Source organism: Amblyraja radiata, chromosome 15 (genome assembly GCF_010909765.2).
Source record: "Amblyraja radiata isolate CabotCenter1 chromosome 15, sAmbRad1.1.pri, whole genome shotgun sequence".
Lineage (NCBI taxonomy): Eukaryota > Metazoa > Chordata > Chondrichthyes > Rajiformes > Rajidae > Amblyraja > Amblyraja radiata.
Genome location: NC_045970.1, coordinates 4,762,395 through 4,787,579, shown reverse-complemented (window position 1 = coordinate 4,787,579; position 25,185 = coordinate 4,762,395). Strand labels below are relative to the sequence as shown.

Here is a 25,185-nt window from a genome sequence, read left to right as displayed (position 1 = left end):
TAGATAGGGTGGTAAAGCTTTTGGTATGCTAGCCTTTATAAATCAGAGCATTGAGTATAGAAGCTGGGATGTAATGTTAAAATTGTACAAGGCATTGGTGAGACCAAATCTGGAGTATGGTGTACAATTTTGGTCGCCCAATTATAGGAAGGATGTCAACAAAATAGAGAGAGTACAGAGGAGATTTACTAGAATGTTGCCTGGGTTTCAACAACTAAGTTACAGAGATAGGTTGAATAAGTTAGGTCTTTATTCTCTGGAGCGCAGAAGGTTAAGGGGGGACTTGATAGAGGTCTTTAAAATGATGAGAGGGATAGACAGAGTTGATGTGATCAAGCTTTTCCCTTTGAGAATAGGGAAGATTCAAACAAGAGGACATGACTTCAGAATTAAGGGACAGAAGTTTAGGGGTAACATGAGGGGGAACTTCTTTACTCAGAGAGTGGTAGCGGTGTGGAATGAGCTACCAGTGGAAGTGGCGGCGGCAGGTTCGTTGGTATCATTTAAGAATAAATTGGATAGGCATATGGATGAGAAGGGAATGGAGGGTTATGGTATGAGTGCAGGCAGGTGGGACTAAGGGAAAAAAATTGTTCGGCGCGGACTTGTAGGGCCGAGATGGCCTGTTTCCGTGCTGTAATTGTTATATGGTTATATGGTTCATGCACTCATAAATTCTTGCAAACAGCCACTGTGAAGGTGGCAAAACAATGCTTTTTTTTTAAGACCTAATTTCATACGTAGACTAAAGCTCTTTACTGTGCCTCAGTATATGCGACAATAATAAACTAAGTTAAGATTTAGTGTACTGCACATGAAGTTGTGTCCTGGTATTGCTCATCAGTTGTCTTCACATAGCTTTCCGAGTTTGACCATCCAGTTTTAGGATGGCATTCTGTAAATTTATGGTAATTTCTCTGGTTGTATCATATTAATAGGTCAATCTCTTGCAAATGTTGCTTTCAGTTCAATGGTTAAAAAGACGTTTTAAATCATTAATGATATTTTAAACGTAATGGCTTTAGGTGTGCAGTAATGAAGCTAACGTGAAAAAGATCGAAATGCTAATGATCACTTTGGATGAGAAAGAGGCTGCTTTAAGAAAACTGGAAAAGCTCTTAGATGAGAGTAAGACTCTATGCCAAGTGAGGGAACAGCAGGTTAGTGTGATCCCAGAGTTCTGTTAGTAAGTAATCTTTTTTTTTAGTTTTAAGATTTGAGTGATCAGTATTTATTGGGAGGGAAGGGGGGGGTTATGCAGAGGCATTGAATGTGTTTGTAATTTCACTATCATGTCATTACGTGTTTCATGATTCAATTTACAGAACAATATAATCAGATTTTACAGAATGTTCTACACAACACGTTTATTTGATTTCTGCATTGCTTTAATAATGATGCTTTGACATGTAGGGCTCAAAGAAAGGAAACACAATGACACCTGATCCAAGCACCATACCTGCTGATATTAAGATAGAAGAAACTGCAGGTCTTTTACAGACTACTTCCAAAGGTATTTAAAGAAATTGAAAATAATTGTGATATTTTTTAATAACATCTGCTTTTATGTGGATACTAAGGATTTTGTACAGAATTTATTTTTGAACGCTGTTTAAATGTTTAGAAGATTGTCCCTTAATTGATTTGTGGATGGTAGACAAAAATGCTGGATAAACTTAGCGTGTGAGGCAGCATCTATGGAACAAAGGAATGGGTGACGTTTCGGGTCGAGAACCTTCTTCAGACTGGTGGGGGGGGGGGGGGGGGGGGGGAAGAAGCATGGAAGAGGCGGAGAAAGTGGGCTGTGGGAGAGCTGGGAATGGGAGGGGAAAGAGGGAGAAAGCAATGACTCCCTGAGATTAGTCCTTGCTTTCTCCCTCTTTCCCTTCCCCTTCCCAGCTCTCCCACAGCCCACTTTCTCCGCCTCTTCCTTTCTTCTTCCCCCCCCCCCATCCACTCATCAGTCTGAAGAAGGGTCTCGACCTGAAACGTCACCTATTCCTTCGCTCCATAGATGCTGCCTCACCCACTGAGTTTCTCCAGCATTTTTGTCTATCTTTGATTGTTCCAGCATCTGCAGTTCCTTCTTAAACATTGATTTGTGGATGATTGCTTCACCATCTTAGCTTTGATAGAAACCCGTGTGAGGAGGTGATGATAGTATTAAAGGGGTTTTTTTGGGGGTTGCTAACATACCAAATGGATTCTAATTTGTCTCTGCACCTCTGACAAAATCCTCCCCTTTGAGCATCAGTATTTGAGCGATAGTAAAGTGGAACAAATTGCTTTCTACTAGCCCCCCCCCATTACCATTTCTCACTGGTTCTTCCTTTAACCTCTATACTGTGATGTTTGCAATGTGGCTATTTCCATTTCCACCTTAATTTATTGTGTTTGATCTTCTGACCACTGTCTACCTTCCCTTAATATCTCATACATATACTGTAGCAATGTTACAAAATTTTGAGATTTAAAAAATCAAGTCTTTAATTTATCCCATCAGATAAAGCATAAAAAGAAGTTTAATTTGACACCTAATTCACTTTCATATCTTCAGTATTAAAAAATGTATAGCCATTTTCATATTCGGAAATTGGCATCTTGTTCCCTATTGCTTTTTCATTGACTTAACACAAAAGCTGTGATCGAGAACATTTAAAGGCCGATAACTTTCTTAAAATTTAAGAGAACTGAAAGAAATTTTCAGTTATTTTAGATTGAAGCATTCTGAAACAAACATGAAACAATCTTACTTAGATGACTTGAAATTAAAGCATATAATTAGTTAGTTACCTAATTGTAGCTAATTACAAAATTCAATTACTAGATCTAAACATCTATCCATTTCTTAAGAATAGATTAACATTTTTAAATAGCCTGTGTCCAAATAACATTCACACAAGAATTCAGAATATAACATAATTTTAAAATCTCATTATCATGGGTTTATAGGCCAAATGGAAGGAATTTAATGTTTAATATCTGTAAATTAATGGCCATTTAAATCAGCTAGCGAGTGGGATTTTCTGGAACGGGACCATTTAGAACGTTGAGGTTGCGGCGAATTTATACCCCCATATCTGCAGCAAAAACACTGCCGGTTCTTCGGGGGGAAAAATCACCGTTTCGCAACTTAAAATGTGAATTAAATACATCTTAAGAAACACTTTTATACATAAAAATAAACTACTTTCTTTTACCTGGTCCTCCATAAAATCCGTCCCAGTTGTCGGCATTGACGGCTTCAGAAGCTGCTTTTAAAATCATTCCAGCGATTAATATGTCGGGTGAATTTTTTTTTAAAACACACAGAACGGCCGTTGGAACGATTCTTTAGCAAAATCTTGCACTCCAACAAATATAATTCAGGACCAGGTCGGGAAAAAAACCCGTTTTAACCCCGCCTCCCCCCCCCCCCCCCCTCAAACGTGCCAAAATGCGCACACGGCCAGTGGCAGAATTACAGCGCCGCTGAAGATAAGTTTTGTAACATACCTATATATTGCCAATCAGTTTTCATCTCTGTTTCCTTTAGTTTATGGGTTGCACACTTAGTCATGCTTTTCAGATCGTTTAGTAATTCCATATTGTACTTGGAAGAATAATTCTTGTGCTCAAAAACCATGTGCTCAAAATTCTAGGAATATTCTGTGATATGTGGGCAGGGAGAAAAAATCCTGGCTTTCCTTCCTTCGGGCAGCGTTTTCAAAGTCCAGCCCGAGCTCTAGTTGTTATTTACCGCATTCCCAGATCCCTCTGCTCCACCACACTCACCAAAGCCCTGTCATTCACTGTGTTGGCCCTGTCCTGGTTTGTCTTCCCAAAATGTAATACTTAACACTTATCTGCATTAAACTCCATTAACCATTGATCTGCCTACATGCTCAAACAAAATGACCCTGCTGTAAGTTATAATAACTTACTATCTACATTATTATCTTCGCTATCTGCATTACCACCCACTTTAGTATCATCTGCAAACTTGCTTTGCCTTGTACATTCTCATCCAAATCATTGAAATACACCACAAACAGCAATGAACCCAGCACTGATCCCTGAGGCATACCACTAGTCACAGGTCTGTCGTCTGAAAAACAGCCTTTGTTTCTTTTCATGAAACTAATTTTCTATCCAGTCGCCGAGCTATCCTTGGATCCCATGCAATCTAATGTTCCAGAGAAGCCGACCATGTGGAACCTTATCAAATGCCTTGCTTAAATCCATATAGACAATGCCTATGGCTCAGCCCTCATCAACCTTCAGGAAACTCAAATCAAAGTTGTGAGACACTCTCCCACGTACAAAACATGCTGACTATCCCTAATCAGCCCCTGTCTATCCAGATGTGCATAGATCTCATCCCTCCGAACCCTCTTTGCTAACTTGCCGACTGCAGATGTTAAACTCACTGGTCGGTAGCTCCCAGGCTTGTCTTTGCAGCCCTTCTTAAATAGAGGCACAACATTAGCCCTCCAGTCTTCTGGCACCTCATCTGTATATCTCAGTCAATCCTCAATATACTTCAATAGACAATAGGTGCAGGAGTAGGCCATTTGGCCCTTTGTGCCAGCACCGCCATTCAATGTGATCATGGCTGATCATCCCCAATCAGTACCCCGTTCCTGCCTTCTCCGCATATCCCCTGACTCTGCTATTTTTAAGAGCCCTATCTAGCTCTCTTGAAAGCATCCAGAGAACCTGCATCCACCGCCCTCTGGGGCAGAGAATTCAACTTCATGTCCTTCTCCACAATAAAAACAGGAGAAATACTCATTAAGCACCTGCCCCATGCAGCCTCCTTTTCCTGCCAAGCTGCTCAATTTCTCTCATCATCCAAACTTACTTACACCACCTGCCTTGCGCTTTACAGTATCATGCATGCCCTGAACACTTGTCATCACATCACATCCCAATTTCCAGACGTTCGTTTGCCCACAGACCACCTACTCCAATCAATTTGAGCAAGTTCCCTTAATGCCATCTTCTTGAACTTGGTGTTGTGAAGTTTCTTGGGATGTTTTGCTACCTCTTCATTGTGCATTTGATAATGTGCAAAGACATCAGATCCTTGGACTATATCTTAAGATATAATTCTACTGACAGATCATTGGTTATGTGGAAACGGGTGGAACAGACATTCTCTGTGAAGCAGTGCTGAGGCAGCAATATGATGGATGTGTGCTTCTGACGTGGAATATGATATTTCAATTGTTGAGCTGGTGTTTGGTCGCTACTATGGCCTTGTTTTAAATTGTCCAGCATTACCCCTTGTTCAAGTGATTTTTTTCCTAAAGGTAATACAATGGTTTAGTATTACCTGTTTCTGCATGTACCAGAAAATGTTTCCGATGTTTATCACTGGAGATTCAGTTGGTAAGTTTCAGACATCCTGATTCTCAACTAGAAGGCATAGGTTGATCTTGGGTTGTATTTAAACATGGATGGTGTGGCTCGCTTTCACTAGGAATGGGAACTTGTTTTGTTTGGAAGTGACAAAGCAATATTTTAAACATGGTATTCACTGCTACCTGAATGTTTAAAAGCTATAGTGAAAGCTTTGCATTTTTGGATGGTTTGTCAACTAGATGTCTTCATTCCGCAAGTTTTGCCCTTCATGGCATTAATGCCGCTTTTGATCCCTGGAATGATTGAATAATCATTTTTGAGCGTTGGAGTTCAAAATCTGTTTAATGTGAATTTGTTCTTGACTGTTCCATTTAATATCTAGAACTTCAAGACAAAGAGAGAATAATTCAAGATATGAAAAGCACATTAACTGAACAAGAGCAAACGCAAACTGAGCAGGATGAGTTGCTTGAAGTCAAGTTGAAACAGATTGAAGAACTTAATGCAGGTGATTGTTCATATAACCTACCTGACCTCCCGGTGGCTCAGCACTTCAACTCCCCCTCCCATTCCCAATCCGACCTCTCTGTCCTGGGTCTCCTCCATTGCCAGAGTGAGCAACAGCGGAAATTGGAGGAACAGCACCTCATATTCCGTCTGGGGTCCTTGCGTCCTTATGGCATCAACATTGAATTCCCCCAATTTGGCTAGCCTGTGCTGTCTCCTCCCCTTCCTTCACCCTCTAGCTGCCTCCTCCCACCCTCCCATCCGCCCGCCCTCGGGCTCCTCCTCCTCCTCCCTTTTTCCTTCTTTCTTTCCCCACCCCCCATCAGTCTGAAGAAGGGTTTCGGCCCGAAACGTCGCCTATTTCCTTCGCTCCATAGATGCCGCTGCACCCGCTGAGTTTCCCCAGCAATTCTGTGTACCTTCATTTATGACTATCTGGTTGCTGCCCACAAAGTACTCTTGTGTTAACCAAACGTATCAGTACATAAGCAAAAGAGAACAACGCTGCACACTGAAAAACACAAAGTGCTGGAGTAACTCAGTGGGTCAAGGAGCATTTCTGGAAGACATGGATAGGTGACATTTTACGTTGGGGCCCTTCTTCAGTTTGGAGAATGGTTCTGACCTGAATCATTGCTTATCTATGTTCTCCAAAGATGCTGCCTGAACCACTGAGTTACTTCAGCACTTTGTCTTTTTTGGAAAAGAGCATCTGCAATTCCTTGTGTGTACTAAGCTGCAAACTATTTTTGCGGATAGGTATTAGAGATTAAACCATGAGACGATCAAAATTATACTTGTTTGTGGTTTCCATTAAATCTTCAAAGGTGCTTTTATTCTCATGTGCAAACGTAGTGTGAAATTCTTACAGTCCAGCAAAATATTGCCTTCCCCTAGTAAATCCCCGATGAGCAAAGTGTACAGTAATAGTTTGCGGAGCACGCATGCACGAGGTGCAGGTTTTTGGCGCCATTTTGAAAGTCCAGTCTGCACCCTCAGTCTAATGAGCTTTGCCTGGTCCTGGCAAGCCCCAAGCTACTGCGGACCTCCAGCCATCGCCTTCCATGGATGGTGGATCGACCAGTGAACAGACATTCCTCTCCTCGCCCGTCCACCTTTGTGCCCCGGGGGCATGTCCCGCAGCCATCTTGAAGGCGCGGTGGGCCAGACCCTGACTCTCTCTTCCTGGCCTTGTGTTCATTTGCTAAATCTTCGAAACTAAAGCATAGCAGAAGCCTGCAGGAGTCATCAGATGTTTATTACATCTAGTTTCTACCAATTTAAACTATTGAGAATTCTGTAGCCTGACTAAGAACATTTCAAACATTTTATAATTCGTTTTTTGAGTTTTGCTATTCATGCCATAGGAGTCATTCATTCCATAAAGTCTACTCCGCCATTCAAACATGGCTTATTTATCTTTCCCTCTCCACCCATTCTCCTGGCTTCTCCCCTTAACCCTGACACCCTTAATAATCAAGAATCTGCCCCCCCCCCCCCCTGTTTATTTTCCATTCTTTGCCTTCTTCACTTCAGCCAATCTTCTATCCATGCTAGTATCTTTGCTCTAATCGGTCTCATCTTCTTTAGCAGCATCAGGTGTGGCACCTTATCAAAGACCATCTGAAAATCCAGCTGGGCAACATCCACGGACTCTCCTTTGTCTATCCTACCTACTATTTACTTCCTTAAAGAATTCCAACAGGTTCGTCAAGCAAGATCTCCCCTTCACAAAACCATGATAACTTTGGCCTATTTTATTATGTGCTTCTAAGTACTCGGTAACATCATCCTTTATAATGGATTCTAAAGTATTATCAAGCACTGAGTTCAGGCTAACCACTGAGGTCAGTATAGTTTCCCCTCTTTTGCTTCTCTTGAACTGTGGATTAACATTTGCAATTTTCCAATCCTCTGGAACCAGTCCTGACTCCAGTGATTCTTGAAAGATCACCACTAGTGCCTTAAAAAGTTCTATTGAACACAGGAACTGGATATTTTCAAGAACAAATATATTGTTTTCCCTCTCTAGAATTGGATATATGGAGGCGCCAAGCAAAAGAATTTGAGAAGAAATGCGATACACTTGAACACATCCAGACAGTGGAAAATGCACATCACGGTGTTAATTCCGAAAAAGCACAATTTCAAGAAGAAATTGAAGTTTTGAAAAAGCAATTATTGGTGAGTTTTCTAATTAAATCAATGCTGTCCAGTCAGGCGATTGTGGTTTCAGTCCTGCACTGAAGATTTTCAATACGCTGCTGAAGGACTGCAAGTCATTTAAATGGAATGTAAAAAATAAAAGGAGGTCCATTTACTCCTCACCTGGGACGAAAATGTACTCTTTTCCAGTCCAACCTTTTGCCGGCTCACACTATCCACCTTGCCTTAAATGAAGGAACACCTGTTCCTTCATTTTCTAAATAATTTAAGGAAACTGCTCTTTCTTTATCTAATTGATTGATCTCCTAGTCATAAGTAAGTCAAAATAAGTAACTTATACAAGACATGTTATCTTCAGGATGGAAAACTGGCAGATCCCATTGGCCTATACTGTAGAACTGGATCGAGCAGTTATTATGATTATGAATGTAGGACACTTATAATGAATACTCCAGAAAACTTTAATTGTGTCTTTGAATATTAAGAGTAATTTTCTATGTTAATTATTTGCAACGGAGGGTTTTTGAGCATATAAGTCATGATAGTGATGCTTTAACATTATAATGCACTGAAATCAAGTAAAACAAAACCAATTTCTTTAGGACATGGAAAATAACCAACGATGTAATCGGGAGAAATGGCTCAATGAGAAGAAGCTTCTCTTTAAGCAAGCAAAGGAAGCAGAAGATCAGCGCAATAAGGAAATGAGAAAATGGACAGAAGAAAGGGAACATTATTCTAAATTGCAGTCAGAAATGGTAAGGACAGTCTTCAGATTTAATAAATGTTATGAAGTTGCAAGGTTTTTTCAACTACAAGATTTATATTTTAAAATCAAAACATGAAATGGTTTTAAAAATAATTGTTCTACTATTTGATGCTGGTGTAAACCAATGTAAATGTATCTTGTATCGCTTTTCTCACCAAGTTTTAAAATTCCATTATTCCTTGGGGAGCACAAGGGAAATTAAAAGCTATAAAAGTATGCCTTCTGCTTTTCCACTTTCTATAAAAAATATGCCTTCTGTTTTTCCACTTTCTATATATCTTCTCCCAGAAGTTATCAGTTTACTTTGAAATTCTGTCAAAATACTCGATAGAATCTGTCTTGCTCTTTTTTGTCCATTTATGCTCTTTTGAAAAAAAAAAGGTTTTTACTATGCATGGAAACAGGCCCATTCGGCCCACCAACCATTGATCACCCATTCACATTAGTTCTATATCCCACTTTCTCATTCACTTCCTACACACAAGGGGCAATTTGCAGAGGCCAATTAATATACAAACCGAGTACCCAGAGGAAACCCATGTGATCACAGGGCGAATGCAAACTCCACACAGACAGCACCCAAGGTCAGGATCGAAACCAGATCTCTGGCACTGTGAAGCAGTGGCTCTACAGCTGTGCCACTCTGCCGCTCATATATACTCAAATTTGAGTTCTGTTCTTTTTGTAATTCTATATTCTACTAAGCTGTTACCTCGAGTTGGACCAGTGAGGAACTGAATTGCTATAATATGAATTAAAAAAACATGCAAAGTTTAGTTTAGAGATGCAGCGTGTAAACAGGCTCTTCAGCCCATCTATCACCCGCACACTAGTTCTATGTTATCCCAGTTTTGCATCATACACACGAGAGGGAATTAACCTACAACCTCCACACAGACAGCATCCGTATTCAGCATTGAACTCTCGTCTCTGTTGCTGTGAGGCAGTGCTGCTTCACTATGCTGCCCACAGTTCCCATAAAATTATTTGATTCCTTTTTAGTGCACTGGCAATTTCTGTACTTGTAATCTTCAAGAAGACCAGCAACGTCAACTGGCTCTTACGCAAGAGCTGAGATCCATTAACCTTCTTCATCCTATTCCAAGGACTTTTTTGATGGTAAAATATGTGAAAAAATGTTATGAAAGGTTTTTCTTTCAGGAGATGAGTTGCACTACACAATTTTAGACTCCAAACATTGCTCAGGGAAGACATTTTAAGTCGCAAGTAGCTTCATTGGTAGCACTCAGTTATAGATTCAAGTCCTAACTTAGTGTGAGTTTATTTAAGTTAATGCCTTTATGGAAGGAAGAATGAAAACTTGCTGCTTTATTCTTTGGATGTGTTAAAGGAAAGTTTTCTATGCACTTTGAGATGAATATAAAAGATCAGATTAGCTATTTGAGTAAGAGCTGAGTAATTCAATTGGCTGCTAATTATTTCTGAGCTTAACCACCAAAACAGTTTAATTAGTCATTTGTTTTCATTGCTGTTCATGGCCCCTTATTTGTTTACTAAATAATCGCTGTTCATTTTGAATGGGATGTCCAAATCTTCACAAGAATTACTAAACTAATCTGTCAGCTGTGGAGGACAAGTTCTTATATAAATGGTAACTGTGTACATTAAATAGGAAAGATATTCAGATTGATATTCTGATTCGAAATACCAGTCTGAAGAAGGGCCTCGACCCGAAACGTCGCCCATTCCTTCTCTCCAGAGACGCTGCCTCACCTGCTGAGTTACTTCAGCATTTTGTGTCTACCTTCGATTTAGTTCTTTCTTACACAGATATTCAGATTATTTGGAATAATTCATTAATTTCAAATCCTTTTTTTCTTTCAGGAAAACCTAACATCTGAAATGATTAAGAAGGAAAAGGAAATGCTGAAGTGGCGAGAAGAGAGAGATAGCTTAGTAAGGGAGTTAGAGGTGCAGCTCAGCAATCTTATTAATAACAATAAACAGAAGGATGAAGAAATTAAACAACTCAAGGCATCTGCAAAGGAGTACCCAGTGGAGGTGAGAAGGAATATTATGTATACCTGCTCTGATTTGATTTAGAAAAACACTTTTATAATACATGCACACTGATGATGTAATGCCAACTCAGCAATTCTTTATTCTGAACAAGTGGGCTGTCAAGAAATGCACATTCTTGCATATGGATCTAGCAGAAAATATTAAGTTAGAACGTCAGAAGAAAGGTCTCGACCCAAAAACACCATGTTTTCTCCAGAGATGCTACCTGACCTGAGTTTCTCCATCATTTTGTGCCTATCTTCAGAGAAGTGCTCTGTGTTATCCAAAAATATTTCCCTGACCCAAAGCACTTACAGCATTTTATACAATGCTTGTCACAATGTTTACATGCGCATTTTATACATTTGCAATAACCAGCCAGTAATGCACTTTGTCCTCTTTGATTTTATATCTGCTGGAATTGCCTCTATTGGTCTGACAGCTAGAACTTGTGATTAGAAAGCCATTACCCCATTTGTAAGGCTGCTGGCAATGTATGGCAATATTTCAAATTTGCCCGATTTTCATATAATTTCCAGATGTTAACATTAGGTGCTAATCTCACATTCAGATCTTAAGAACGATCATGTGGTTAAATAGTTGCGTTATTTTATGATTTTTATATATAGATATATAATCTTGAATTTAAATGAATCATCTAATGGAGATGTTATTGATTTTTTTTTAAATCTGTTGGTTAGCCTGAAACAGTCCTAGATTCTTCAGAAGTTTCAACTGAAAATGGAACAAAAACAAGTAGATTTCCAAAACCTGAACTGGAGATTCAATTTACACCTCTTCAACCAAACAAGTTGTCAGTGAAAGAAGCAAGTGGCAATTTGATCAGTGTGAAGATACCCAGACCGAACAATCGAAAAAGAAAAAGCTTTGTAATGGAAGAGGTAAAATAGTTATGTTATTTTATTGTATTTCTACTTCATGTTACATCCATGCCAAATACCAAACCCAGCTCTGAGTCCAAAAGACAACAACTAAAGAGTAGTGTACAAATTCTAGGCTGTCATCCTTTTGTAGAACTGAAGATTGGGTGCTGTGAACGGTGCCACTCTTGGATGCGAGACTCTAAATGCTGTCTGACCCGCTGAGTTATTCCAGCTTTTTGTGTCTATCTTCGGTTTAAACCAGCATCTGCAGTTCCTTCCTACACTTAAATCAAGGCTATGTCGGCTTTCTTCAGTGGAATTAAAGCATGCCATTGCCCTCCCTCAGTGTACTGTCTAATACTCATCCACAACCAACATTTGGTTACTGTACTAAGCGGAGGTTGGGCGATCGTTTCGCCGAACACCTCCGCTCAGTCCGCAATAACCTACCTGAACTCCCGGTGGCTCAGCACTTCAACTCCCCCTCCCATTCCCAATCCGACCTCTCTGTCCTGGGTCTCCTCCATTGCCAGAGTGAGCAACACCGGAAATTGGAGGAACAGCACCTCATATTCCGCCTGGGTTGCTTGCGTCCGGATGGCATGAACGTTGAATTCTCCCAGTTTTGCTAGCCCTTGCTGTCTCCTCCCCTTCCTTAACCCTCGAGCTGTCTCCTCCTCCTCCCTTTTTCCTTCCTTCTCCCCCCCCACCCCCATCAGTCTGAAGAAGGGTTTCGGCCCGAAACGTCGCCTATTTCCTTCGCTCCATAGATGCTGCTGCACCCGCTGAGTTTCTCCAGCATTTTTGTGTACCTTTGGCTACTGCATCACTGTTTGTGGACCACAAATAGATTGTAAAACACTTTTGCAGGATTCATGAGGATCATTACAAATTAAAATTGCCTGCTGCCAAGGCCGTATGTCTTCAACTGGCTTTATGTGAAGGTTTGAGCAGATTAACCAAACAGGATATTTTTCATTGAACCTACAGAAGCTGTGGGAACTGATCTTATCTTGTTTTATTCGGAAATGATCCCTGCATTGTATAAACTTGCTAAAGTGGTTTCAAAGAAGAGAACTTGGAATTTGCCAACTGCAAATACAGCTTAACAACTGCTTCCTTTGTCATGTATCTCAAAGATGCCTTTAACTGTGTGATTACAGAAATGTTTATGCACCATCTTACCAAAATTAAGGTTTTCTTAAAGAAAATTTGCTGGTTTAAAGCATTGAAGATGTATTTCATTTGTTCCCTTGGTATTAATTTTCAAGAAATATTTCCCAAATACGGTGCAATATTTTCATGGTTTTATGTTTTAATTCCTGTCATTTCACTATTACTCTTCAAGAGTGGTATGCTGTCAACCTGCTGGAAAAAAAAATCTCCAAAGAAACCCTCAGTAGCTGGTACTTACAAGGTACAAATTAGTATTGCTGACTAAAGTAGTAGAAATTTCTTCAGCAAAATAGATTGCTATTTCAATTATAATTCCCTTGACTAATTGGGATTGTTGATTATCCATAATCCAGTGTTCTATTTAAATGTTCAAAAGCCTTTCAAGTCTTAGTCTGATTTATCTTCCAGTTCAAGTGTGGGAAGTTGCCATCAACTCTAAAAGGATGCAGTTTACTTAGCCTTTCCGTCCTCAAATAACAAATCTCAACCAGGTATAAAGTTCTTCTGAAGAAATGCCCCACTCAAAAGATGTCACCTGTCCAATTCCCTCTGCAGATGCTGCTTGACGCACTGACCGCCTCCCAAACTTGGTGTTGTTTTTCGCATTAGTTTTCACATGTTTTTCAATTCGTTTTCTGCAGTTCCCAGGTCACCTACGTGCCACGGGACGAGCTGCAGTTCCCAGATCAGCTTGCTTACCCCGGGACTGGCTGCAGTTACCAGGTCGGCTCGCGTTCCCGGGACCAGCTGCAGTTCCCAGATCGGCTCGCGTTCCCGGGACTGGCTACAGATCCCAGGTCGAGACAACTAATTGGAAAAAAAATACGCCTGTGGGCCGGATGATTTCGGGTTATGGGCCGTAGGTTGCCGAATTAAATGGTCCCTTCAATTTTTATACTCTAAGGACTACAATTCCAATTTGTTGAGCCAAATAACGGAACCCTGACAATACTAGTAGTGAATCTTAGTGAAGCTGTAATGCTTCCTGAGGCTCTGGTACAGATTGCGAGGGAAGCTTACTTATCACTAATGAATCACCAGTAGGAAACAAAAAACAATTGGATATTATATCCTACGATTTACCATCTACATCTTGTTACTACAATGAGTGCATCAGAATAGCTGGTGTTTTGTACACTGAAAGTTTGTATGGGACAAATATCTAAAGCACCAGGTACTATTTATCTTCCAGAGTCACCATGTTAAAAGTTTTTGTTTCCTGAGGGAAACATAATTATAACTTAGTCACGCTTTAATTTGTAATTCAAAATAAGAGAAATTATTTCCCTTAGTCGGCTAGAATTAAATAGAACACTATCTTTTGGTGAACAAATGTGACTATCATCAAATAAACTGATAACTAAATAAGTAAATTTGATGAGAACAAAATCATTATTTATTTGAAAGTATAGTCACATTGTAATATTGTTACCCTATTAACAACAAACAGAAAATGTTTGCAGCATTAACCAACTCCTCAATATTTGTGATTTTCATTTAGAATTTTGTTACTATATCTTTCCTATTTTTCAAATTTTCCTTTTTTTTTTTTTTTTTTTGGATCTCAGTCTGTACTCTCATATGAGTGTTCTCCACACTGATATTGCTGTCTTTCAGGTCTGAATACCAATGCAATGTAGTCATTTATTACCTTGAGCCTTTAAGCACAAATTCTCTTCTTTATACTTCAGCAGTCCAACCCTGCTTACCCTCTTGTTTTTAATGTAAGTATAAAAACCCTTGCCATTTTCTTTCATCCATCTGGCCAAAGATATATCATGGTCCCTTTTGGCCCTTGTAATCACCTATTTGAGCTTTTATACTTGCTTTGCATTCCTCAAAGGTCTTATGGAATTTAATCTTCTGAACCCTTACTTTTTTTCTTTTTGACTAAATTTACAATCTCTGGTAATCTAAGAATCTCTTCTTACCCTACCATACTTTTCCCTCCTCATTGGATCCTTAACCTGAACTTGGAAAAACTAGCTGTTAAACAATTCAGGTGTGGAGTTGCTCAATAACAACGGCTCCCAAATTACTCAACTTGGCTCCTGCCTAATAATGTTGTAATCTGTTTTACTCCAATCTTCCTTCCCCCAAAGTCCAGACTTATCCCTATTTAAAACAATTAAAAAACTTATGGAGTTTTAATCACTGTCCCTAAAATGCTCTTCCATTGCAACACCAGTCACCTGGCCAGGCTAGTTTCCCCACACCAGGTCCCTCCTTGAGTTATATTGTCCACATACTGCTTTGGAAAACCCTCTTGGGATTAACTTTACAAATTCTGCTCTGTCTAAGTTTTTTACATCAAATCCATTCCAGACAATTTTGGGTAAGCTAAAGGCACCACTATGACAACTCCAGGACGTTTACTGGAATCTGTCTACATATCTGTTCCCCTGTTCCTTGCCCAACCTCCTGTCATCTTTCACAAGAGGGCACACATAATCAAAATTGCATTAGAATGTTGAGATTTTAGTAAGGTACATGGATTTGTGATTGTTCACTGCTGATCATTGGTAGTTACAGATTTTTTGAGTTGTTAGTTGACTTAGATATTTGATAAATATTAATTAGAGTGGCGGCACAGTGAAGAAGCAGTAGAGCCGCTGCCTTCGTGCCAGAGACTCTGGTTCAATCCTGGTTTATGCTTGCTGTCTGTATGGAATAGCACACTCCCTGTGACCTCGTGGGTTTTCTCCGGGTGCTCCAGTTTCCTCTTCTTATCCTCTTCTGGTCATTTCCTTTCTTAGGGAAATGGAGCTCATGCTTAATATTTCTATAACCTTTTACCTTTCTTTTGTACTCAGAATGATGATTGTGAAAACAAGAAATATACCGTTGTATCTAAAAATATACACAATGCATCTCCCTCCATTATCAACATTGCAGAGAAGGTATGTCTACCTATTAAATTCTAAGAAGCTTGTTAATGTTACTAACATGTTCATGCCATATCATTGTTTGTAACTTTCATTCATGATTGCAATAATGTCTCTTTACATTGCATGGGAAGGATGTGCTTTAACTGAGCCACGCTGATATATATGTAAAATCTGTTATAGAATGATATATTTAGCCTGAAAATGACGGCGGCATATTAAATGGCTTAAATTTTTACTGCAGCATTAGTACATTTTCTTGACCATCACAGTTCTTCCACATGATTCCAGTGTTTCACCGAAAATGTAATTGAATAACATTTTTTTTCTAAACAATAAAAGGCGCCATCCTAGTGTTCAGATCCAAATAGTGTAACATCATTCTCCGCCTGTAAGCTTCCAATTACTTGAACTGGAAAAAAAAGAAAATATTGGCTTAATTCCTATGTTTGAACATAAAAAATCAGTTCATATTTTCTCTTACAAAATAAACTAAATAGGAACAATATTCCAAATGTTACTTTATGTATTGACCATTCCTTTTAATTCGAGCAATTCCACATAACTCTTTTTCAACTTTAATCTTCTGCTTCTAACATCTTCCTAATTCTTTGCTAATAACCGCATCACCTATCAAGCTCCAATAGTTTTCACTTCCCTTGAGTGCAGACTCTATTCAAAATATTCAAAATAAACTTTTTTGTAAGCATATTTTTGAATTTATGAATTAAAATATTGGATAGGGCACCACAGAAAGAAATCCTGCCTTTTCTTGCAGTATTATGAACACTTGGTACTGGAAACATTCAGCAGATCAGGTACATCTATGGAAATGGAAATAGTGAGCTCTTCATAGAAACATAGAAAATAGGTGCAGGAGGAGGCCATTCAGCCCTTCGAGCCAGCACCGCCATTCATTGTGATCATGGCTGATCATCCCTTATCAATATCCCGTGCATGCCTTCTCCCCATATCCTTTGACTCCACTAGCCCCTAGACCTCTATCTAACTCTCTCTTAAATCTATCCAATGATTTGGCCTCCACTGCCCTCTGTGGCAGGGAATTCCATAAATTCACAACTCTCTGGGTGAAAAAGTTTTTTCTCACCTCAGTCTTAAATGACCTCCCCTTTATTCTAAGACTGGCCCCCTGGTTCTGGACTCACCCAACATTGGGAACATTTTTCCTGCATCTAGCTTGTCCAGTCCTTTTATAATTTTATATGTTTCTATAAGATCCCCCTCATCCTTCTAAACTCCAGTGAATACAAGCCTGAAGATCCTCTGTCAGGACTGGAAAAGAGAGAAGACATGTTGAGAGGCTGACTGGAAGAAAGGATAGAAGTAAGAAAGGGACAGTGTGACGAAGATAGGCCAGGTTTGCCATGTGTCTGTCGTGTGGGTTATTGGGAGCAGATAAAAGGTTAAAAATACAAGAAGAAACAAAAGGAATATTGCAAATTGCCGTCTGGGCAATACCAACAGCTAATGCTGAACTAATGGAAAGGGAAACAATTAGTCGATATCACAGGAGCATGCCTTGCATCAATAATAACCAGTTGTAATATGTGAAAGCAAGTTTTTGGAAGTTGTAGCATTTGATATTTAGTCCAAAGGGCTGCAAAGTGCACATATCCAGGATATAGTACTGTTCCTCTGGCTTGTGTTGGGCCTTGTTTTATCAGTGAGGAAGGCCACAAATAGGCCAGTGTGGGAGTTAATCCAAAAGCATTACTAAAATCAGCGTATACAACATTCATTGGCAAATGCAGCCTAACCAAAGTCCTACAAAGCTGCATCATGGCTTCATGACTCTTATAATGGCCCTATCAAGCCTACCATGTGCCTTCTTTACCACTCTCTCTACCTGTGTTGCCACTTTCAGGGATCCCAAGATCCCTCTTTTAGATCGAACGTTGACAGCATATTTTTGTCTTCTGAAGCTTTCAAGACATGGCAACAATTTCACACAACAAACATTAAAAAAATTGCAAATGCTGGAAACACGAGAAAAAAAAATTGCTGGAAGCATTCAACAGGTTAGGCAACATTTGATGAACGAGATACAGGGTTAACATTTCAGGTTAAAGATCATTTTGACACAAGTGATTAAGAGAAAATAAGTTGGTTTTATGTTCTACAAAAGATGCGAGGGAGGAGTGGATGGATCAGAAGGGTGTATATGAGTGAGGATGCCAAAGTTGGTGTAAAAATGCCGCACTCAAGACAATTAGAGAGCATTTCCTTTTCCCTGAACTGTGGCTTCTCCTCTACTACGCTGGACAGAAGCAGCTGTCCACATTCTATCTATTTTAAGTACTTCTGCACACTCTCTTTACTAGACAAAGACAGAGTTCCACTACACCAGCAACAGAATCTGTCAGCTGCAACATCATTCCCTTCTCAACGTGCTGCTCTGCTCTTCCATCCCCAACAACACTCCCCTTTTTGTCAGAGAACCTTCCCAGAGGAGATATACCAGGTGTCTTTTAAATTCCTTCCTCAGTATTCAAAGGGCGAAAAACAATTCATTTGCATTTTTCCCCCCAATCTACTATACTGCATTCAGTTTTAACAATGTAGTCTCATAATTGGAGAAGCCAAAAACAGATAGGATGACTACTTTGTTGGTGCCTGTGTTCAGCCACCATACTGAGTTTACTATTGGCATCCAACACAGAGATCACTAGCCTTGCCCATGTGCGCAGCCACCTCTTCCACGGTACGCATGGGGTGATGAAGTCTCTTTAACGCGGTATTTTAGGTCTCTAGGCTTGATACGTATACATATCTCCTGCTTGTTCTTTTTAGTGGCAGCTACCATCGAGGATACCAAATCTGTGGGTTCAGAGGCTGGCGTGATGACCCTTAGGGCCTCCATTCTATCGAGTTCAGCTTTAACTCGGTCTCACATGGCAACCGGAATGCGATTAGCAGGGCGAACAACAGGCTTAACGTCCGGGTCTAGAATCATTGAATACGTGAGCGGAAGCTTGCCGAGTTCATCATCAAAAAAGTCTTTGTAATCCACCAAATTGCGTTGCGTAGAGTCGAGGGTTGGCATAAGATGATGAGTAGCTGTGCCGAATGAAAACAGTCCCATGTCAATACAAGCATCTACACCCAGAAGGGGCAACACTTTGCCCTTCACAATGTAAAACGGCAGTTTGTATGGCCGTGTCGCTAGGTGGCACAGCAGGTCGGCAACACCTATGGGAATTAGTTCGCTTCCGCCATAAGCGGGTAACGTGGCGCTGTTTGCTTTTATCTTCTCAGCAGTCTGAAGCTTTAAAAAATCCTTCTGAGACATAACATTACCGCGAGCACCTGTGTCAATTTTCGCCACAACTGTTACATTGCTTACTTTAAGCGTGACCATGGGATCTGTTTTTAGCAAGTTGCTCTCGGAGGGAGTATGTTCTCAGAGACACTCCATCAACTGATGGCAGGTTATCTTGCGTGCTAGTGGAGTCTGTTGGAGCTCCATCTGATAAGTCGAGTGGGAACTCAGAATGCAGTACGTTGACTGCTTGTTTTATCTCGTATATGCTGAAGCGACATTTACAGCATCTCTAGAAATGGTTTCTGTGTTTGCAACCATAGCAAATTTGACCAAATGCGGGGCACTTTTCCCGCTTGGCAATAAAGTGAACCTCCGCGATTATTGCAGTCATTAACTAGCAATGTTACAAAATTTTGAGATTTTAAAAATCAAGTCTGTAATTTATCCCATCAGATAAAGCATAAAAAGAAGTTTAATTTGACACCTAATTCACTTTCATATCTCAAGTATTTAAAAAGTTATGGCCATTTTCATACTCGGAAATTAGCATCTTGTTCCCTATTGATTTTCTATGGACATAACAAAAAAGCTGTGATCGTGTGCAGTCAAAAGCCCATAACCTTCTTAAAAATTAAGAGAACTGAATGAAATTTTCAGTTATCGTAGATTGAACCATTCTGAAACAAATATAAAATAATCTTACTTGGATGACCTGAAATTAAAGCATATAACTAGTTAGTTACCCAAGTGTAGCTAATTTCAAACTTCAATTACTAGATCTAAACATCCATCCATTTCTTAATAAATGATTAACATTTTTAAATAGCCTAAGTGTCCAAATAATATTCATAAATAATTCACAATAAAACATGATTTTTAAATCTCTTTAAATTAATTTATAGGCCAAATGGAAGGAATTTTGTGTTCAATTGCTGTAAATTAAAGTCCATTTTAAATCAGCTTTCTACTGGGATCCTGTGAACGCGCTGGTTTAGAACGTTCACATTGCGCTAGATTTGTGCCCTCAAATGCCCAGAAAAATACTGCGGGATATAATGGGCCCAAAATGAGCTACTCGCAATATTAAACTTTGTATAAAGGGATCTTAAGAAGCCCTTTTTAATGTAAAAATAAGCAGCCTACCTTCTGTTATTTGCTCTATGCGACCCTGACAGCTGCCGGTGGTCACGGGTTTAGAGATTGATTTTTAAACTACTATAACTATTATACGAGGCCTTTAAAACTAATAATAGCTTTTGCGACGGGGTCTTCCAGCGATTTTTCATTAATAATTAACTAGGCTGAACATCTTCGATTTGAACAGCCTAGAGAAAATCGCGTTTTAAACCCGCCCCCCTCTAAACGGCGCCAAAATCGCGCACACCCGCAGCGACAGATTTTCAGCGACGCTTCAGGTAGGCTTTGCAACATACCTACATTAATAAATCTTATGCCAGACCGGCCAGAAGGTGTCTGTTTTGTTTGATTAGACTGATAAGGTTGTCGATCTTTTCTAACATGCAGTCGCGCAGCATCGGTGCTATATGCAGCCTGTGGTGTGGTCAGTGTTTTAGTGCGCGCTTTGGTCATATCATTAACTCGACAAGACCTGATTGCTCTAACCAGCGTGAGGTCAGGATCGTGTAAAAGCTCTTTCTTCAAATTTGTCATCTAGAATGCCACACACAGGCCTGTCCTTAACAAGTTCATCACAGAGAGCACCGAAGTTGCAGCGCTTTGCTCTATGCTGTAATGAGCATACATACCTTTCCACTGGCTCTCCTGGTGTTTTGGCTGCACGCAAAGAACTTATGTCGCTGCATGATGAGATAGGTATGAGGGTCGCATAGCTCGTGGAACTTTCTCTTGAGACATACAGGTCGTACATTGTTTCAGCAGATGTAATCTCTTGACCATGCGCATCCAGTATTGCAGAGGCGTAAACAAACAATTTTGCACGACGCACAGCATCATGTCCCGCCAGATTGAGATATATAGATGCTTGGGTGTAAACAGACATGCCTTGGTGCGCCGCAGCCATGTAGATATCGTAGTCTTCCTCGAACTCGCCATCGCTCTTCAATATCCCCATCAAAGACGAGCGGTTCTGGCTTGCGGAATGAATCCGTCATGGCCGACTGTGAAAGGTCCGTAAAATCACTAAAGATGTTGATCCAAGGCGTTCCCGTGACTTCTGACAACATGTGAGAATGTCAAATAACTCGGAATCCATACATAACGAATGATATTCTTAATAGTCAATCAAAATATTTTATTTCTACCACATGTAAAATGCAAAGCAACTGTGTCATACTTGCCTGTTGGATCGTATATTCGGGTACTTGGGTTCAATAGAAATTCAGTTCAGTATGTCAGATATAAGTTTGTGGACATTTAAAAGATTAATGCCAAAGTTCTAGTGGGTCCCTATTACGTTTGTTGTATGCAGCGGAGTGACAATATCCATTTTAGTTATTGGGCATATGCAAAATCTTCTATCAAAGTAAATTGCTAGTTAAAGGATGGATGAAACTAACAGATGTGGCTATGCAACATCTATTGTAAATATCAAAGAATGTGCCATTAAATTGACAATATGGCAGTACAAATTTATGGAACTACTATGGGGACTAAATTCAAGATTTATTGTTCCAGGGTGTAAAAGGTACAGCTGGTAGCTTGGAGAAAAATCCATCTGTTTCAAGTCTCAAGTCGCACAAAAAGGATGGAACTTTGCAGAAAATTGGAGATCTATTGCAAAATTCTCCAACACTTCTTCAGAACAAAGGTTAGTACTCACAATCTAAGGTAAAATTTGTACATCAAGACCATACAAATAGTAAACTTTGCATCAGGTTAGATACAGCATAATAACAGAAACATTTTTGATATGGATTATCGTAATTTATTTTTAATTCTTTTGATTTTGGTGGATATTTTTTTTAACATTCAGTTTTAAAAAATGTTAATATCTAGTGTTGGTGAAGTGTAAAGACCACTAACTTGCCTCACACTGGTAAGGCCCCAGTCCTTGCTGCCCAGCAGTATTGTTTTGAAGGCAGATTATCTCGCTTTGTTACCTGTAGTATAATTGCCACATGGGCCATGCTGCTGGTCTTGGCTGGGATTCCAGCAAACGGGTGTGGAGTCCAGCAAGATCCAGCCTATTATGTCAGCACATTAATTTAATACCTGCAAAACCTTGAAATAGTTTGAAAAATGAGTTACTATGCATAGCACTAATAATTGGCATTTTACACTAAAGTTGGTCATAATTGGATTTCAAGCTGATGTTTGACTTAATCTAATACTAATTAAAGCAATGTATCATTAAATTGAGAAGTTTATTATTAAGTTAAATCGCCATGTGTTTGTCGCATGCCTTTTTCATAAGTGATAGGACCAGAGTTCGGCCATTTGGTCCATCAAGTCTACTCCGCCATTCAATCATGGCTGAACTGACTCTTCCCCGCAACCCCATTTTCCTGCCTTCTCCCCATAACCCCTGACACCCGTACAAATGAAGAATACATCTTTCTGTGTCTTAAAAAACATCCATTGGCCTCCACATCCATCTGTGGCAATGAATTCCACAGATTCACCATCCTCTGACTAAAGAAATTCCTCCTCATCTCCTTCCTAAAGAAATGTCATTAGTAACAAGTAGAAAGTAATTCTGAGGCTATGACCACTGGTCCTAGACTCTCCCACTATTAGAAAACATCCTCTCCACATCTCACTATTCAGTAAGTTTCAATGAGGTTTCCCCTCATCCTTAAACTACAGACAGTACAGGTCTAGATCTCATCACATGTTAACCCACTAATTCCTGGGATCATTTTGTAAACCTTCTCTGGACCCTCTCCAGAGCCAGCACATCCTTCCTGAGATATGGGGCCCAAAATTGCTCACGATACTCCAAATTTGGTCTGACCAGCATCTTATAAAGCCTCAGCATTACATACCTTATTTTGTATTCTAGTCCTCTAGAAAGAAATTCTACTGATCTACCGATTCAACTTGCAAATTAACTTGTTGGGAATCCTGCACCAGCACTGCCGAATCCCTTTGCACGTCCGATTTCTGAATTATCTCCCCATTTGTGTATTGCTTGTTTATAATTTACATTTGTTTTCAGCTAAAAGGTTCATGGAAACATTGAGTGCCCCCAAGAACCTAGAAATTGAATCTTCCTATGACAATTCAAGACCAAAAAGAACAAGGAGGAAGCTGTATAAACAAGAGATATCATCACCCATGTATTTCCCATCTCAACCAGTAAGTGCATTTTTAAGCAAGTATTGAACTGTTTGAATAATATTTAATGAAATTCAATAACATTTGTATAAGTACAAGAATATGGTAACGCTGATTTTTTTAATGTATATTTATTTTGAAATATTAAATATAGCTAGGGCTAGCATTGGGAAGCGTATTTTGCTGATAAAACTAGAATTAACATTCATAGTAATAATTACTAATAAATAATAGAACAATTACAATATTTTACAAAGCATTAGCTATACAAACAGATTTCATAATCTCATCCAGAGCAGTAAATGACAGCATATATAACATAATTGTAAACCAATAATACATTTGTTGAGGAATGTTTAGTTTAGAGATACACCGTGGAAACAAGCCCTTTGCCCACTGAGTCCTTGCCGACCATCGATCACCCATGCACTAGTTCTATATTCAAACTACTACTAGGGGCAATTTACAAGTCATTTAACCCACAAACCTGCACGTCTTTGGAATGCGGGAGGAAACCAGAGCAAGTGGAGTAAACCCACACGGTGACAGGGAGAATGTATAAATTCCACAAGGACGCCACCCGTAGTCAGGAACAAACTTGGGTCTCTGGCATTGTTAGGAAGCAGCTTGACTGCTGTGCCACTGTGCTGTCCTTATGAATAATACTCCACACTTTTGTCAGGATCTAGAACGCTAAGAATATCTGGTGATTTGCAGAAACCAGCAATTAGCCTGCAGTTAATATTTATTAATGGGAGTGAGTGTATTTCAAATATCACAAGCTTTAGTCATTCAAATAAGTTTAATTTATTTAATCAGAAAACTTTAAAATATTGCAGATAATGGAGCTGACAGAAAAAGAAAGTGATCATTTAATCATGAAGAGACGATTACGAACAAGAACGACGAAAATGACTAGGTGATCTTCATTTTGTATACTGAATGATTCTTGCATTTTTTTAAATAGCTATCATTGTACCTGGATGTGGACCTCTCGGCTGTAAAAGGTGTAAATATCACTTTGGTTGTTTTTTGCCTGATGTAATTTTTTACCGTATAATTCAATAAATGTATTCTGAACATGCGATTTGAGAAACAATTAAAACACTGACAGCAATGGGGTTTCATAGATAATTCCATTGGTTAAGACAAAAGAAGCAGATTTTAATAGAATATATTTTTGTGTCAACATATATCTGGTGCTCTTGTTTCCTCCAATCTCATGGCAGAGCAGCTTGTCAAGGTTGCTTCTGACAAGGATGAACCCATGGACCCCAACAAGCCAAACTGATTACATCATATATTTGTCAGGATCTAGATACCGTGTTGAGGCGATGTTCAAGACTGAGAAGTTGCATACAGTGTAGAAAAATGTTTCAATTTTGAACACCCTTGATAGCATATATAGGCCATGATACCAAAGTCTTGTTAACTTAATGTTACATGAAACATGATCATGTTGATTAAATTATGAATAATGTATTTTCCGAGCACTGGCTGTTGTATTAAAATGAATGATATTGTTGAAACTCAACAAAAAATTAAAAAATGAAAGTATTGAGATAATATAGTGAGATGAACACACACAATGCCTTACTTCCTCTCTGATTTGGAAAACAGCATAGAACAGTACAGCACTGGAACAGTCCCTTCAGCCCACCATGTGTTTTGTGCTGCACATGATGCCAACTGATCTCAGCTGCTTGTACATTGGTTAGGATTCCCATATAATTTCATACTGTGAGAAACTACAGCTCCAGGACTATCAATAGGCTTGATTTCTCGACTTATTACTGATTAAAATTTAAAGTCTTTTGCATTTAAAACGATCAGCTTCAACTGATGACGTCGCAAAGACTTGGCGAGCAGGGGGAGGGTGAATTGCTATTG

The 25,185-nt window shown here is 39.4% G+C and overlaps 1 protein-coding gene across 6 annotated transcripts in view; it reads left to right on the top strand.

The window, feature by feature from the left end:
* kif20b (kinesin family member 20B) overlaps positions 1 to 24,884 on the top strand; it is a 91,305-nt gene extending 66,421 nt beyond the window's left edge. For 3 of the 6 annotated variants that reach the window (XM_033033557.1, XM_033033559.1, XM_033033558.1), the window contains exons 20-32: positions 1,026 to 1,160; positions 1,414 to 1,513; positions 5,729 to 5,854; positions 7,886 to 8,037; positions 8,622 to 8,777; positions 10,634 to 10,810; positions 11,512 to 11,712; positions 13,043 to 13,111; positions 15,337 to 15,339; positions 15,684 to 15,770; positions 21,694 to 21,826; positions 23,177 to 23,316; positions 24,135 to 24,884. In XM_033033557.1, coding sequence (XP_032889448.1) covers positions 1,026 to 1,160; positions 1,414 to 1,513; positions 5,729 to 5,854; positions 7,886 to 8,037; positions 8,622 to 8,777; positions 10,634 to 10,810; positions 11,512 to 11,712; positions 13,043 to 13,111; positions 15,337 to 15,339; positions 15,684 to 15,770; positions 21,694 to 21,826; positions 23,177 to 23,316; positions 24,135 to 24,218 — 1,563 coding nt within the window. In that variant the 3' untranslated portion in view covers positions 24,219 to 24,884. The remainder of the gene's footprint in view (positions 1 to 1,025; positions 1,161 to 1,413; positions 1,514 to 5,728; positions 5,855 to 7,885; positions 8,038 to 8,621; positions 8,778 to 10,633; positions 10,811 to 11,511; positions 11,713 to 13,042; positions 13,112 to 15,336; positions 15,340 to 15,683; positions 15,771 to 21,693; positions 21,827 to 23,176; positions 23,317 to 24,134) is intronic. The other 3 variants (XM_033033561.1, XM_033033560.1, XM_033033562.1) reach the window with 3 other exon arrangements.
* Positions 24,885 to 25,185: the final 301 nt, after the last annotated feature.